This window comes from Astyanax mexicanus, chromosome 19 (genome assembly GCF_023375975.1).
Source record: "Astyanax mexicanus isolate ESR-SI-001 chromosome 19, AstMex3_surface, whole genome shotgun sequence".
NCBI classification, from domain to species: Eukaryota; Metazoa; Chordata; class Actinopteri; order Characiformes; family Acestrorhamphidae; genus Astyanax; species Astyanax mexicanus.
Window position 1 is genome coordinate 9587916 of NC_064426.1, and position 18023 is coordinate 9605938.

Here is an 18023-nt window from a genome sequence, read left to right on the forward strand (position 1 = left end):
CACAGCATCACTGATCCCCCCCCGTATTTCACAGTGGGCATGAGGTGCTTTTCTGCATACTCAGCTCTTGTGTTACGCCAGACCCACTTAGAGCATTTGTTGCCAAAAAGCTCTATCTTTGTTTCATCTGACCAAAGCACACGGTCCCAGTTGAAGTCATAGTACCGCTTAGCAAACTCCAAACGTTTGCGTTTATGAGTGAGAAATGGTTTCTTCCGTGCATGCCTCCCAAACAGCTTGTTGGCATGTAGATAGCGCCTGATGGTTGTTTTGGAGACTTTGTGACCCCAAGAAGCTACCATTTGCTTTGGAGAACTTTTTATTTCTCTTATCATCCTCCTCACTGTGCGTGGTGGCAAAATAAACTTGCGTCCTCGTCCAGGCTTGTTTACCACTCTTCCAGTTGTTTTAAACTTCTTAATAATTCCTCTGACAGTAGATATGGACAGGTGTAGGCGAGTAGCGATTTTCTTGTAGCCATTGCCTGACTTGTGAAGGTCAACACACATCTGCCTCACTTGAATGGTATGTTCCTTTGTCTTTCCCATGTTGAGGATAAATGGCCTCTGTGTCACGTCATATTTATACCCCAGGGAAACAGGAAGTTGTGAATTACTAATTAAATGTTCCTACATACTCTGATCAACTTCGTAAACTACTGTAGAAGTGACAGAAATACTTTTATTAAATTTATTTCCTAAGAATTGTTAGGGGTGCCAATAATTGTGGAACAGGTGATTTTATGAAGAATAATTATTTCTTAGTCAAGGATTTTATTTCCCCCTTAAAATTTACTTGAGTTAAAGGTTGGACTTTACTTTTTTTTCCCATCGTGGTCCTATATTATTTTGAACAAAACTCAATTTATGAGAAGCTAAAGAACACATCTTAACCAGGGGTGCCAATAATTATGGAGGGCACTGTATGTAATAGGTCTTCGCTGATACTGAAACTGAGGTTTTTAAATACCCCTAAACATCCAATCAGAAATAAGAAATCCAGAGGCCATTTTGTGTGGAATATATATATACAATGATAATAGGGAATAGCCATGCTTACAAATGTGTATGCTCAAATATACGTCATAAGTTAGAAAGTGTTACAGTCATATGAAAAATTTGGGCACCCCTACTAAACTTAATCATTTTAGTTGTAAATATTTGGCTGTTTGCAACAGCCATTTCAGTTTGATATATCTAATAACTGATGGACACAGTAATATTTCCGGATTGAAATGAGGTTTATTGTACTAACAGAAAATGTGCAATATGCATTATATGATATTATACTATATGATTAAAGCAAGAAAAAAGTTACAAATGTAAAAGATACTGTCAGCAGTTTATTTAGTGATATTTAGAGTCTCTCTTACAGCATACATGCAGTTCTTCCCATCACCCAGCATAGGACAGGTCTGCAGGTCTCTGCCACCTTTACAAAGTATAACACAGCACTGAGTGTTTTAATATCTTTTTTTTACGTTTAGTTTTTTATTTCGTTTTTTGCCAAAACATATACACACATAAAGAACAGAAAAGAAAGAAAAGAGAAAAAGAAAGAAAAAAATCCCATCTTCTATCTTGCAATTAAATAATCTCTTTAAACAACCGAAAAGCTATAGGCTGAAGCTTTAGCTTATTTTGCCTACCCTTTTTTACCTAATATATATATATATATATATATATATATATATATATATATATATATATATATATATATATACAAATATATATATATATACATACATATATGTATATACATCCATACATCCATGCATACATACACACATATGTCTATTAATCATTTGAAAGTTCACAATATATAAACTGCTCATTTAGCAGTTGTATATTTGTTTACGGCCCTGTGTTTAAACATTATTTTAAATTTATAAAGTGAACTACACATTCTTAATTCTTCGTTATAGTTATTCCACAGCTTTACTCCACTGACCGATACACATCTGTTTTTTATATTTGTCCTTGCTCTATTCCTTTTAAATATATCTATTCCCCTTAGTTCATAGTTGTTCTCTTTAGTTTTAAATTTCCCCTAAATACAATTTGGAAGTTATTTATTTTGTGCTTTGTACATTATCTGTGCAATATTAAGGTCAACTAAATCACAGAATTTTAAAGCATGTAATTTAATGAATAATTTTTTGGTTGGTTCGTTGTATTTTGCTTGGTTAATTAGTCTTCTAGCTTTCTTCTAGCTCTAATACACAGCGCCACATAGCTTCTTTTAAGTACAAATTTTCACTTTCACTCACTGTATATTAAAATACTAAAACACTGCATAAAATATAAATTTGTGAAAATAACCAATTAACAGAGCCATATTTTACACTTAAAACACAAATATTTCACCTCAATATATTAAAACCATGCGGTTCCCTCCAGAGCTGCACATTCAACATAAAACCATGAAAATAATTTACAAAACATCTCAATATAAAGTAAATACTCTTTCATACAGTGTTCCAGAACCTTTTACTCTAGTTTAAAGCACAATATAACTGTGGGGAGTTTTCTAAAACAAATATTTCTAACTGAACGCTTTAGAACAGATCCTACCTTCACAAGGTATAACACAGAACTGAGGCTCACTGCTTCCTGAGCAGCCAATTACTGTAGGCGGAGCCAGAGTGCCACCAAGCGGCTCAATACCATAACACACGTTAGATTACTCGCTAATAGAAAAAATGGTCAGATAAGAGTATTAAGACCACTAGTATTAAGACTATTCTCAATAAATGTTGAATTATTAAATAGGTTCTTAGACTGCTCTCAGCTTTAGCTTTGATTGCTGCACAAATTCACTGTGGCATTGTTTCAATAAGTTTCTGCAATGTCACAAAATTTATTTCAATCCAGTGTTGTTGGATTAATTTCTTTAGATCTTGCAGCAGCATTGATGATGATATGATGAGTCTGACCATCCAGCACATCCCAAAGATTCTCAATGAGGTTAAGATCTGGACTCTGTGGTGAACTCTCTCTCAATCCATGTGTGAAAATGATGATCTCATGCTCCCTGAACTCTGCACTCTTTCACAATTCCAGCACCATGTATCCTGACATTGTTATCTTGGAATATGGCCGTGCCATCAGAGAAGAAATAATTGATCCATTGATGGAATAACCTGGTCTATATTCAGTATATTCAGGTAGTCAGCTAACCTCATTCTTTCAGCACATACTGTTGCTGAACCTAAACCTGCAGAACAACTGCAGCATCAACCCCACATCATTTACTCAGTTAAATCCAGGTGGAGACTTTTTTTTGACCAGGCAGTGTATACTGTATATGAACATACTTGTAAGTAGTTGGATACAAAACAAACAGACGTAAAATTATATATTTTTATGTATAATCAATATAAAATAATACAATATTAGACTGATCTTTTGGAACTCTATTATGATTTTCTTACTTGTTATGAGTTTATTCCTTTTTGAGTTGATTTAAATTGATCTTAAAATTAAATTGTTTACATTGTATTTTTTTTTTACTTCATGACCTGTTTTCATATGGCAAGTAAAAGTGCAATTTTATAAAACTAAACATGTATCTGTTTTGAGTTGATATGAGGGGATAGGAAGTTTTCTAATTGTTTATTCTGATTTAGTGGAGTAGACTGACACCTACTGGTTGTAATGTGGAACTGACTGTAATGTATCTTCAAATGTCTCAGTGTTTCTACAGCAGGAGGTTTTTGTACAGGGTTCCTGTTGATGTGTTTCACTGTGGGTATCGAGCGCAGTAATACACAGCTGTATCTTCAGTCTGCAGATTCTGTCCTCTTAAAGACACTGTGCTGCTGGAGGAGTCTCTGGTAGCTTCAAACCTGCTCTTCAGTTTATTACTATAGAAAGTGTTACCGCTTCCACATATACCTCCAACCCACTCTAGAGCTTTTCCTGCAGGCTGTCGTATCCAGTCTGTACAGTAGCTCCTGTCAGTCAGTGAATAGCCAGAAACTCTACAGGTCAGTGTAGTTGATTGACCAGGTGCTACAACTGTAGATCCAGACTGGCTCAGTTCAACACAGTGAACACCTGTTAAAAAAGTGTATGATAAAAAGTGTATAACAAATAATTAAAAAGCAACATCATTAATCATCTACTGTTAGAAAGACTCACAGGAAACAGCTGCTATCAGTAACAGCAGTAGACGTGTAGAGAACATGTTGAGTTCAAGAGCAGAAGAAGAATATGCTGCTGGTCTTCCCCACAGTGTTCTTAAATACTGTAAATAGGGAGAGTTGAGGAATCAGAACTGAGCATCAGTTTATGCAAATGCATGACTCTGTTCCAACTTCCAAATAAGGTTTGTGGCCCAACCTTACATCCTCACTCTTACTCTAGACAGCTCAGATTATATATACACTTTTTCATGTGGGATAGGAGCACTCAGTAATCAATAATTATTAGTTGCAGACCCTAAGTTAGATGGTCGATCCCTGATTTTTTACATTTTGTAAAAGAGTATATTCTACACAAGTAAACTGTGTTGATTTTTTTTATTACAGTGGCAAACATAGTCATACCCCTTGAACTTTTCCATATTTTGTCACATTACAACCACAAACAGAAATGTATTTAATTGGAATTTGAAGTGAAGTGTGAAAAGTATTCAGCCCCCTTTTCTCTCTTAGTGCAACCACTTGCCTTCAGAGGTTGCCTGATGACTGCTAATGACTTAAAAGAAAAGAGTTCACCTGTGTTTAATCTAATCTCAGTACAAATACAGCTGCTCTGTGACAGCCTCAGAGGTTGGTTAAGAGAGTATTGGGGAGTAAACAGCATCATGAAGTCCAAAGAACACACCAGACAGGTCAGAAATAAGGCTGTGGAGAATTTTAAAGCAGACTTAGGCTATAAAAAGATTTCCTAAGCTTTAAAAATCTCACAGAGCACTGTTCAATCCATAATCCAGAAATGGAAAGAGTACGGCACAACTGTAAACCTACCAAGACAAGCTCATCCACCTAAACTTACAGGCCAAACAAGGAGAGCACTGATCAGAGATGCAGCCAAGAGGCCCATGGTGACTCTAGACAAAATGCAGAGATCCACAGCTCAGTTTGGGGTATTTGTCTACAGAACCACTATTTGTCGTGCACTGCACAAATGTGGTCTTTATGGAAGAGTGGCACGAAGAAAGTCATTGTTAAAAGAAAATCATAAAAACTCCCGTTTGCAGTTTGTAGCCAGAAGCCCTGTTGGAGACACAGCTAACATGTGGAACAAGGTGCTTTGGTCAGATGAGAGCAAAATTCAAAATGTTATTTATGTGTGGTGGAGAATTAACACTGCACATCACTCTGAACACACCATCCCCACTGTGAAACATGGTGGTGGCGGCATCATGCTCTAGGGCAGCTTTTCTTCAGCAGGAACAGGAAAGTTGGTCAGAGTTGATGGGAAGATGGATGGAGATAAATACAGGGCTGAAATCCTGGAAGAAAACCTGTTGGAGTCTGCAAAAGACTTGAGACTGGGATGGAGGTTCACCTTCCAGCATGACAATGTCCCTAAACATAAAGCCAGGGCTACAATGGAATATTTTAAAACAAAACATATTCATGTGTTAGAATGGCCCAGTCAAAGTCCAGACCTAAACCCAATCGAGAACTTGTGGCAAGATCTGAAAACTGCTGTTCAAAAACGCTCTTCATCTAATCCGATCACTAGATGTGCAAACTTGGTGGAAACATACCTTAAAGGACTTGCAGCTGTAATTTCAGCAAAATATGGTTCCACAAAGTGTTTACTCTAACTACTAATGCTGAATACTTTTGCACATCACACTTTTCCGTTTTTATTTTGTTATTTGTAACAAATGTTTTGAATCATGCATCCTTTTCCTTCCTCTTCACACAGTATACCACTGTGTGTTGGTCTTTCACATTAAATTGCAATGAAATATATTTATGTTTCTGGTTATAATGTGGCAAAATATGGAAAAGTTCAAGGGGTCTGATGACTAAATTATATCAGTGGTCCTCCGTAAAGGAATGAGGAAGTTTTTGTACAGCTCTGCTGCTGTTTTCAACCACTGTGAGTCTTGTCGGGCACAGTAATACACAGCAGTATCTTCACTCTTCAGATTGGTCATCTGTAAATACAGCTGACTGCTGGAGTCAGATCTGGAGATTGTGAATCTTCCCTGAACTGACTGAGAGTAGTAGATGTGAGAGCTGCCTGTGTGTATAAACGCAATCCACTCCAGTCCTTTCCCAGGAGCCTGTCTGATCCAGTTCATACGATAGTCCCTGAATGTGAATCCAGATCCTGTACAGGTCAGTTTATGAGATCCTCCAGGTTTTATAACCACAGATTCAGACTGAGTGAGAGTCTGACTCTGAAAACCTGCAGAAAAAGAGAAGAACTAGGAAACTAAGAGATTTTCATGATTCTCTCTGTGAGAGTATTCTAATATAATGCAGATTCAGACACTTACATGGTAGGTTAGTGAGTATCAGCAGTATTAGAGAGCTGCTAAACATGGTGGAGGTTGTATCTGAGCTGATGGGTAAAGGCTTTCCCCTACAGATCTCTCATACCAGCACTTTATAAAGGAAGGAGAAGGATTTGAATAGTTACAGGGGGGTCTCAGGGGGATTTACATCACTCACACAGAGAAGAGTATGTATCTGTTAAAGTCTTGGTTACAGTTTATTTGGATATTTTTATTATTAATAGTTTGATAGATGCTGATGTTTCATTTATATTACAATAATTTACCACATGTCCGCCAGTCTTATAGAAGTGAATTCTTCTCTTAGTGTTTTTTTTAGCATGCAGTTCATTCATACAATTTGTTAACTGACCCTCATTTTTTAAAGTCATTTTTGTTCTTTACTTAGTTGAGTAGTTCTCGCTTCTCATAATCTGGATTAGAACATTACTCAAATATTCACTATTCACTGTATACCTGTAACTCTACCTCTTCACTACTTTACTTTAACTGATGCTCTCAAACTTTACATTAAGAGACAAGAAATTCAAGTAATTAACTCTTGACGGGTTCAGCACAGCTGTTAACTGAAAGCCTGAATTCCAGGTGACTCTACCTCATAAAGCTGACTCAGAAAATCCAGCCAAGATGTGTTAAGCTGTCATCTTAACAAGAGGGGCTACTTTGGTGAATGTCAAAATAAAAACAATCTAAAACAATTCCATATATCTTAAATAATATCCATATAAATTTATCAATGGTAAGTTTTATGGAAGGATGGGTATCTGGTGGAAAAGGTGAAAGAGTTGCAGGGATCTTCACAGCTTTAAGAGGATTGTAAGAAATATGAATTCAATAAGTTGGTGCTAGGTTGGTGTCAGTGAATCAACAGCCACCACACAGACATTTAGCATTTTAGTGGAGATTCTGGATAATGAGTGGAAAAGTATATAATCTAGATTTCTACAGTCTGTGAGGGTTTAAGGTGCTATTTCATCTGTTTTGAGTTGATATAAAGGGGACAGGACGTTTTCTAATTGTGTTTTCTCAGGAAAAATGAGTTTGATTTAGTGGAGTAGACTGACACCTACTGGTTGTAATGTGGTTCTGAATGTAATATATCTTCAAAAGTGTTTTTTACAGCAGCAGGTTTTTGTACAGGGTTCCTGTTGATGTGTTTCACTGTGGGGCTCGAGCGCAGTAATACACAGCTGTATCTTCAGTCTGCAGATTCTGTCCTCTTAAAGACACTGTGCTGCTGGATGAGTCTCTGGTAACTTCAAATCTGCTCTTCAGTTTATCACTGTAGTAAGTGCTACCACTTCCACATATCTCTCCAACCCACTCCAGAGCTTTTCCTGCAGGCTGTCGTATCCAGTCTGTACAGTAGCTGCTATCACTCAGTGAATATCCAGAAACTCTACAGGTCAGTGTAGTTGATTGACCAGGTGCTACAACTGTAGATCCAGACTGGCTCAGTTCAACACAGTGAACACCTGTTTAAAATAAAACATTTATTTTTTTTATAAAGGTAACATATGACTAATAAATGTTTATAATCTAAACGTATCTCTTACAAAAAAATAAAGACTCACAGGAAACAGCTGCTAACAGTAACAGCAGTAGAGGAGTAGAGAACATGGTTGATGTTGAAGCTGAACCAGAATAATCTGTGGATCTTCATCACAGCATGATTTAATATAGAGGGAAATGTGGGGGATTTGAATAGCACAGCTCATCATGCAAATCTGCTAATGAAACTCCATGATACACCACACCTCTAAAACTAAACCACTGGAGAAGCTCTGATTTACTAGAATGAAATCATTAGAAAAGGATTACAGGAGAAACTGAATTCTGACATATAAGCACACAGAGTACTGATACTCTAGAATACTGTACCAGAAGAAATCTAATGGAAAATAAATTCCCCCTATACCACAGTATATTACCTAAATTGCCTTATACAACCCTGTATTTACTATACTACTGTACAATCCCTATTGCCCTATACTCCCTATAGTGCCCTACACTTCCTATACTACACTAAACTACCTTATATTTACTATACTACCCTTTATTCCATATATTACCCTAAATTATCCAATATTCACTATACTACTCTAGCTTCCCTATACTACCCTATACTACCTTATATTCCCTATACTATTCTATATTCACTATACTACCCTATATTCCCTAGATTACCCTAAACTCCCTATACTACCTTATATTCCCTATATTACCCTAAACTCCCTATACTACCCTATATTCCCTATATTACCCTAAACTCCCTATACTACCTTATATTCCCTATATTACCCTAAACTCCCTATACTACCCTATATTCACTCTACTAATCTAGATTCCCTATACTACCTTATATTCCCTGTACTATTTTATATTCACTATACTACCCTATATTCCCTATATTACCCTAAACTCCCTATACTACCTTATATTCCATATATTACCCTAAACTCCCTATACTACCCTATATTCCCTATATTACCCTAAACTCCCTATACTACCCTATATTCACTCTACTAATCTAGATTCCCTATACTACCTCATATTCCCTATACTATCCTAAACACCCTTTTCCACCCTATACTACACTATATTCACACTACTAATCTAGATTCCCTATACTACCCTACATTAACTATACTAGCTTATATTCCCTATAATATCCTAAACTCCCTATACTACACCGTATTCACTATACTACTCTAGATTTTCTACCCTACCCATAACTCCCTATACTACCCTATATTCCTTACACTACCCTAAACACCCTATACTACCTTATATTCCCTATACTACCCTAAACACCACATTCTACCCTATACTACATTCACTATACTACTTTAGATTCCCTATACTACCCTACATGCACTATACTACCTTATATTCCCTATACTATGCTGAACTCCCTATACTACACCGTATTCACTATACTACTCTAGATTTCCTATCCTACCCATAACTCCCTATACTACCCTATATTCCTTACACTACCCTAAACACCCTATACTACCCTATATTCCCTACACTACCTTTAACTCCCTCTACTACCATATATTTACTATACTACTCTAGATTCGTTATTCTACCCTAAACTCCCTATACTACCTTAAATTCCCTATACTATCCTAAACTCCCTATTTTATTCTATACTACCCTATAATTACTACACTATATAATCTGTACGACTCTAAACTCCATATTCTACCTTATATTTCATATACAACTCTATATGCCCTATACTACCTTGTAATCACTACACTTAAATTTACTCTCTACACTACCCTAAACTAGGATTTTAAGTGCGCCTTATACTGTGAAAAATACGGTAAATGAGATGTAGAGAACATGGTGTGTGTTGATCAAGCTGTTCTTCATTGGTTTTTGCTTAAATATGTAGTAGACGGTAGAATATTTGCATAATTCATTTTCTTTGCTACATGTAATGAAACATGGTGTCCAATAAAGGTCTAATAACGTCAAAGTATAATTATAGATTATATGGATTCATATAGACTTTACCACAAACTTTGTAGCACCTATGCGACTCTGATTATTAAATAATAATAATAAACAATATTGATGGTTCCCAGAGTCACACTTGGGACTCCATGTTCAGAATTTTTAGTGCTATTTTTTAGAATATCTGTACACATTTCTTTTTTTATTTAAGCTGCTTATCACTATAAATCCGTTGATCCAGAAACAGGAAGTTAGTTGTCTGTTTGTTATTAGTCAGAAAGGCACATGTGGCCTGTTTTTTTTCCTGTCATTTATATGTTTCAACTTCTTCTTCTTAATTATAAAGAATTCAGTTACTTTAAACCATTTATAACCAGTTTATAAGGGTGGCTATATAGAGGAATACTGTTTTGTTTATGTATTAAAATATATTTTGAATATATTTTATATATTTTAAGCTTTTATTTAGGTCTGTCTTACAGTCATGCAGTACAGATACTAAAATACAAAGCTGATACAACATGGGGAACAACAATGTCGCAAAACTCCTCCACTTTAGGCACACTAAAATTTTGAACACATACAAATCAATACAGTTCACATTTATTTCTCACTAATAAATCATATGGATGAATTTTATTTTATTCATGTACTCTGGATTCTGATCATAAATGGCTCTGAAGTTGATAAAAATGAACTCATGATGAATTTTCTCTTGATAAGCAGACAGTTAGACAGTTGCTCCACTAAAGAGCTATACATTATTATACATTTGTACATGAACCATGTATCAAGGTAAAATTACTTACCAATCTTAGAGTATTTTCCACAGCTTTAAAGTGGAACAGTGGTCTAACAGCTGCTCACTAAATGGGAAGAGATCATAAGTTCATACCAGCAAGGCCTTATCATTTTATTGCCAGTAGCAGTTTCAACCTGCAGATGGGAATCATTTTAGGTTCATTTTAAGTATTTGAAGTAATTTTTTTAAGTATTTTCCTTAAAAATAAAAATCTTAGTGATCAGTTATTTTATCTCTTTAGTTGCCCTGACCTTTCAATTTGTACAGTGTATAAAATATATGATTTTTGTTGTTGTCTTTTGCTTATTAGCTTAGTAATACACTGTTTATGTCCAGCTACTTGTGTATTAGGTCAAAAACACCCTTTCCATGTTATATTTCCAAATAAAACCTAAAAACTATGCTCGATGGATATATTTACATTTGGTGTTTTATATAGTCTAAATATTTTGCACTGGTTATTCTTAAACACACAATCACACAGTAAAATAGTGTTTTTGCCAGTGTTAAATCAACTTTATTAGTGTTAGTGTGATTTGCCACATTTAAAGTGTTGTCTTAACCCTTGCAAATCTACTGTGTTGTTTTTCTTGTTTATATGTAATTTAATGTGAGGAAACTAATTTGACTGAATTTCACTTCTATTAGATTCTCTCTGTGAGTGAATGAGGAAGTTTTTGTACAGCTCTGCTGCTGTTTTCAACCACTGTGTGAGTCTCGTCTGGCACAATAATACACAGCAGTATCTTCACTCTTTAGATTGTTCATCTGTAAATATACCTGACTGCTGGAGTCAGATCTGGAGATTGTGAATCTTCCCTGAACTGACTGAGAATAATAGATTGGAGTGCTGGCTGTGTGTATAAACGCAATCCACTCCAGTCCTTTTCCAGGAGCCTGTCTGATCCAGGCCAGTGGATAGCTTCTGAATGTGAATCCAGATCCTGTACAGGTCAGTTTATGAGATTCTCCAGGTTTTATAACCACAGATTCAGACTGAGTGAGAGTCTGACTTTGAAAACCTGCAGAAAAAGAGACGAATTAGAGAAACATGTTCCATAATTCATTCTACATAAAAATTCTGATATCTAGCAGATACAGACACTTACATGGTAGGTTAGTGAGTATCAGCAGTATTAGAGATCTGCTAAACATGGTGGAGGTTGCAGCTGAGCTGACGTGTGATTTTCTCTGCACTTCACTCAGTGCTGTTGACATTTTACTCGTTCTTTTTATAAAGGGAGGAGGGTGATTTACATATTACAGTTTTGGAAGGGTTGCCTCTCTTCACCCTTCATAGACTTGTTTAAAGATTGAGGAACGATTCAGGTTGTACAACATTCAGTGAGGACACGTTTATCTTATGATTCAGAGGGATATTGTGCTCTGGTTACTGCAATACTGTAGTGGCCAATTAAAGAAACTCATTAGTGAGAAAAATGAATGTGCTCAACCTGTTTTTTTGTGCTGAATTATATTAAAGATAATTCAGCACATTTTTAGTAATATTTACATTTGTTTGATGATCAGAAAAAAATGTATTATTTGAGTGACAAACATACAAAAATATAAGAAATCATGAGGGCAAAAACTTTTTCACACTACTGTATTATATAAATACTTTTTACTAGAAATATTGTCCATCTATCTTGCAGTTCATCAGAAGGTAAAACAATCATTCACTCATGCTGTGTGTTTTTGATAGGTTAAAAGAAGCTGACCAGGAGAAAAACCCACCATAAAACACCAAACTCTTTACAGAGAGAGATCAGAGTGAAACTACTAAATCTACTGGGTCCTGAAAATATGTAGTACAGACACACACACACACATACACACACAGACACAGACACACACACAATCCACTATCCAACAGCAATCGCTTTACTCATACTTTACAGTACACTGTCAGATGTTAATGGGTTTACTATAATAAAATACCATTTAATTGTATAATATGTACACAAAACATCGAGTAAACAACTGAATTTGGGAGCTTCCAAACCTTTACCCACACTGAAATATGTGGAGCAAGATTTATTTCAACTAAAACTTTAGTTGCTGTATGTGTATGTATGTATATCTTAAATCAAGTATAAATAAATATATATGGATCTTATATTCACTTATATTTTGTACAAATATAAGCCTGGTTGGCTGCAAAGTGTTTTAAGCCATAAGCTCACATATTTATATGAAGGACTAATGAAAAATTACAGTGGGTTTTCTCTTACTCTTACTCTTAACTGAATATTCAAGGTAAAGTAGACCTGGTAAACAAGATTATACCCTCATGGTAAATAAATGGTATGCAAATAAATGATGCCAGGAACCAATAGAAAACATGTACTTCTTTTTGTTTAATGTACTAAGAAATATTAAGTATTAAGTAAATATTAACTTTACCTTATTGTTGTGTCTTACCTGTTCAGTGTAGGTAATATTTTTTCACAATGTGGAGTAAACTCTAATCTAATAACATGAGAGCAAATGGTTACCAGTTTTGTAAATTCTATGAGTTGTTTTTTACAGTGTAGGACATCATACATAAAGTCACATGACACCTATAATAACCTTTCTTCACAACTGACCTAAAGCTGTACAAACATTTATAAATTATTTATTCCAACCAGCATGATTTCTCAAAACGCTGAACAGACATTAAACTTAAAGCAAAAAATTAAAGCAGCGTTTACAGCAATAAACAGTAAAAGACACACTGTGTCTTCTGGTTTAATGTCTCTCCATTATACTGTTTTTGTGCTGCTTTATTATTAACAGCTTCTCTCTGTAAGTGAGTGAGGAAGTTTTTGTACAGCTCTGCTGCTGTTTTTAACCACTGTGTAAGTCTAGTCTGGCACAGTAATACACAGCAGTATCTTCACTCCTCTTATTGTTCATCTGTAAATACAGCTGACTGCTGGAGTCAGATCTGGAGATTGTAAATCTTCCCTCAACTGACTGAGAATAGTCGATAGGAGTGCTGCTTGTGCCTATAACTGCAATCCACTCCAGACCTTTCCCAGGAGCCTGTCTGACCCAGGCCATAGCATAGCTGCTGAATGTGAATCCAGATCCTGTACAGGTCAGTTTATGAGATTCTCCAGTTTTTTTAACGACAGATTCAGACTGAGTGAGAGTCTGACTCTGAAAACCTGCAGAAAAAGAGAAATTAGAGGAACATTTTCTATAATTCCTTTTGTTATGTAATTCTGATAGCATGCAGATACAGACACTTACATGGTAGGTTAGTGAGTATCAGCAGCATTAAAGATCTGCTAAACATGGTGGAGGTTGTATTTGAGCTGCTGGGTGATGGCTTTTCTCTGCACTTCACTCAGTGCTGTTCAGCTTTTAGATGTGCTTTATAGAGGGAGGAGGAGGATTTGCATAATCACAGTTTCAGGGGCTTACCTGACTTGTCTGTACACATGTGTGTTTTAATACATTATTATATAAAAGCTCTTTTGATTTAAATTTGCTTCATGTGCTTCATAAATAAATGAATAAAGTTCTAACTGTGCTTACATTGTCACAGCTCATATAGGTTAGGAACGAGTTTAATTTATTATGAGCAATGTTTGGAGGTTGATTTTTTTTTAAGGATATTTTAGTCTGAGGTATGCAGTTCTCATATGTGTCACACAATGAGCATCTTCATGTTTTGAGCGTGCTTACCTTACTACAAAATTAGACGATGATGAAAGCTAACCTGTGAGAAGTAACCTGCACTTTTATTTTTAAAGTGTTTGCTGGATTTTAATACATAAAATTTTTTACTAACCAAAAAAGATTATCTTAGCCGTCGTACTATTTCATATATGTAATATAATAACACTTATAATGATATAATCTCCATTTATTTTCTTATCCACTGTTTTCAGGTTCATGATGGATCTGGTATCTCTACCTGGAATCACTGGATGCAAAAAGCAAGACAGAGTCTGAACAGGATTCCAGTCGATCACAGGGTATAACAGAGTTACCCAACCCTGATCCAGGAGTCACTCTGTCGTGCACATTTTAGTGTTGTCCTGCCCTCAACACACCTGCTCCAACTAATTAACCATTTAACAATCCTCTTCAGAGTTGTAGTGGGTGGATTAAATCAGGTACAACATGAACACTATGTGTAGGTCAGTGTGACTCCAGAACCAGGGTTGGGAATGAAGTATATTTTCAGCCTATGTTTTTTCTTTATACTCTCTTTATTTCTCTTCACACTCTTCACTAATGTATGTAATTATTCTTTAGGTAGACTCCACCTATGACTGTGTATGGCTATGTATGCTTAAGTGTTTCCAGATGTATACCATAACACTATATAAGCAGGTCCCCAAGAGTGGGGAGGAAGAGAGCAGAAACTTCAAATAGGGAAAACATCTCTCCAAGGCTGGCCTAGGAAGCCTTGTAGATATTGTCTTAGTCTTTTGTAATAAATAATTGTATTACACCTAAGGCAATGTCTGCAGTGTCTTTTTCCTCATCTTCAAGCACCTTCACAGCAAAGAGACAGCGGTAAACGACAGGAACCACTAGGATATAACACCTGTTCTCCCACACCAGGGGATAATTTAAAATAGTCGATTTACCTGTTCTGTGTTTTAGGAGGTAGAAGGAGAAGAACTTAGAAGAAACCCACTAGAAGACACCAAACTCTCCACAGACAGAAATCCGAAAAGAATTTTAATCTAAAACCCCTGGATCCTGCAAATATCTGGCACACATATACACACATACACTACCAACTGCCCAACAGCTACAGTATCAGTGAACTTTACAGTAGGACACCATTCAGAACGTTTTGTGATCTACAAAAGCCTTTCTTTTTCATTTTTTAAATTATTTATTTCAGCAAGCATCAGTTATCATATCTCTCACAACAGGGGTAAACTGGTATCAAACTGTGACAATATTGTCTGTGTGAAATAAGCCTTTACAGATGTTTATGTAGATTTATGGCACTTTAATATAAAGCTTATGTAGATGTAATGTAGCGTAATTAACTGTGCTCTACTGTAAAGATTTATGGTCAATTCTCTTATATAAAAGATCTTTCTAACATGAAACTTTAGGATTGACTGTGTGAGGAAGAATAACATTCTGCATCTTTATTCTTCTGGTGATTCTCATATAATAACTCCATTTTTGAGAACATGCTGCCCTCTACTGGTAAATCTCTCTCTAAATTACACTGTTTTCACACTGCTTTATTATTACAGAACTTACAGCTTCTCCAGAGTCTCTCTGTAAGTGAATGAGGAAGTTTTTGTACAACTCTGTCATTACATTGAAGCACTGTGTGTGTCTGGCACAGTAATACACAGCAGTATCTTCACTCTTCAGATTGTTCATCTGTAAGTACAGCTGACTGCTGGAGTCAGATCTGGAGATTGTGAATCTTCCCTGAACTGACTGAGAATAGGTGATTGGAGAGTTGTAGGTGCCTATAATTGCAATCCACTCCAGACCTTTTCCAGGAGCCTGTCTGATCCAGTGCAAATAAAGGCTACTGAATGAAAATCCAGATCCTGTACAGGTCAGTTTATGAGATTCTCCAGGTTTTACAACCACAGATTCAGACTGAGTGAAAGTCTGACTCTGAAAACCTGCAGAAAAGGAGAAGAATTAGAAATCTAAAAGATTGTCATTATTCTCTCTGTGAGACTATTCTAATTTCACACAGATCCAGACACTTACATGGTAGGCTACTGAGTATCAGCAGTATTAGAGATCTGATAAACATGGTGGAGGTTGTATCTGAGCTGATGGGTGATGAATTTCCTCTGCAAATGTTCTGATGGTGTTTATCTTTCACTCTCACACTTGCTTTATAAAGGCAGGAGGAGGATTTGCATAGTTACAGTTTGAAAGGGCTTATCTCACTTTGTGTATGTAAGTGTGTGTTTTATTGAACTATGATGTAGAGCACTTTGGGTTTAAATGTGCTTAATAAATAAAAAAGTACTTACTTACTGTACTAACTTTATTACCATATTATTCACAGTTTGTTTGAGCTAAGAATGAGATCAGTTTGATCAGAATAATTTTGGCCACAGCATCTCACTCAGACTTTGACTAGGCCACTCCAAAACCTTCATTTAGTTTTTTGAAGCCATTTAGAGGTGAACATGTTCGTGTGCTTTGGGTCATTGTCCTGCTGCAGAACCCAAGTACGCCTGAGCTTGAGGTCATGAACAGATGTTTGGATAATCTCCTTCAGGATTGTCTGGTAAAGGAGGATTTGCCTTGAATCTCTCCCATGGAGACTGTTTCTCCAAGTCTCTTTCTTATTATTGAATCATAAACACTGACCTTAACTGAGGCGAGTGAGATTCTGCAGTTCTTTAAATGTTTTGTTTTGGGATCTTTTAAGACCTCCTGGATAAGTTTTCATGCCCTTCTGGAGTAATTTTGGTAGGCTGGTCACTCTTCGGAAGGTTCCCTAGTGTTCCATGTTTTTTCCATTTGTGAATAATAGCTCTTACTGTGGTTCACTGGAGTCCAAAATCTTTAGAAATGACTTTTTAACCTTTTTCAGACTGACAGATGATCAATTACTTCTCATTTGTTTTTAAATTCCTTCATAATGTGTTACTTTTTAAGATCTTTTATCTGCTTCATGTTGTCAGACAGGTTCTATTTAAGTGATTTCTTGATTCTGCAGGTCTGGCAGTAATCAGGTCTGGTTGTGGTTAGTAGTGAAATTGAAAAGTGTGATTAATCACAGTTAATTTATAGGGGGCAAACACTTTTTCAAACAGGGCTAGATGGTTTGGATATTTTTTCCCCTTAATAAATAAAATCATCACTTAAAATGTGCTTTTAATATTAACAAACAACATTCTACATCATAATGTTGATGAATTCTATTAACGATTCATTTATGAGGACACATTGCCCTCTATTGGTTAAATGTCTCAATTCCTCTGTTTTTGTACTGCTTTTGTACAGCTGATTATTACAGCACTTACAGCTTCTCTCTCTGTAAGTGAATGAGGAAGTTTTTGTACAGCTCTGCTGCTGCTTTCAACCACTGTGCGTCTCTTCCACAGTAATACACAGCAGTATCTTCACTCTTCAGATTGTTCATCTGTAAATATACCTGACTGCTGGAGTCAGATCTGGAGATTGTGAATCTTCCCTGAATTGACTGGGAATAATAGATAGGAGAGCTTCCTGGGTGTATAAACGCAATCCACTCCAGTCCTTTCCCAGGAGCCTGTCTGATCCAGTGCATGCCATAGTATTGAAATGTGAATCCAGATCC

General features: G+C 36.0%; 1 gene segment (V, D, J or C); it reads right to left on the bottom strand.

Annotated features, from left to right (window-relative positions):
• Positions 1–7628: 7628 nt before the first annotated feature.
• LOC111190140 (Ig heavy chain V region 914-like) lies at positions 7629–8128 on the bottom strand. The segment is given in 2 exon segments: positions 7629–7958; positions 8058–8128. Coding segments are annotated over 2 exon segments (363 nt in total).
• Positions 8129–18023: the final 9895 nt, after the last annotated feature.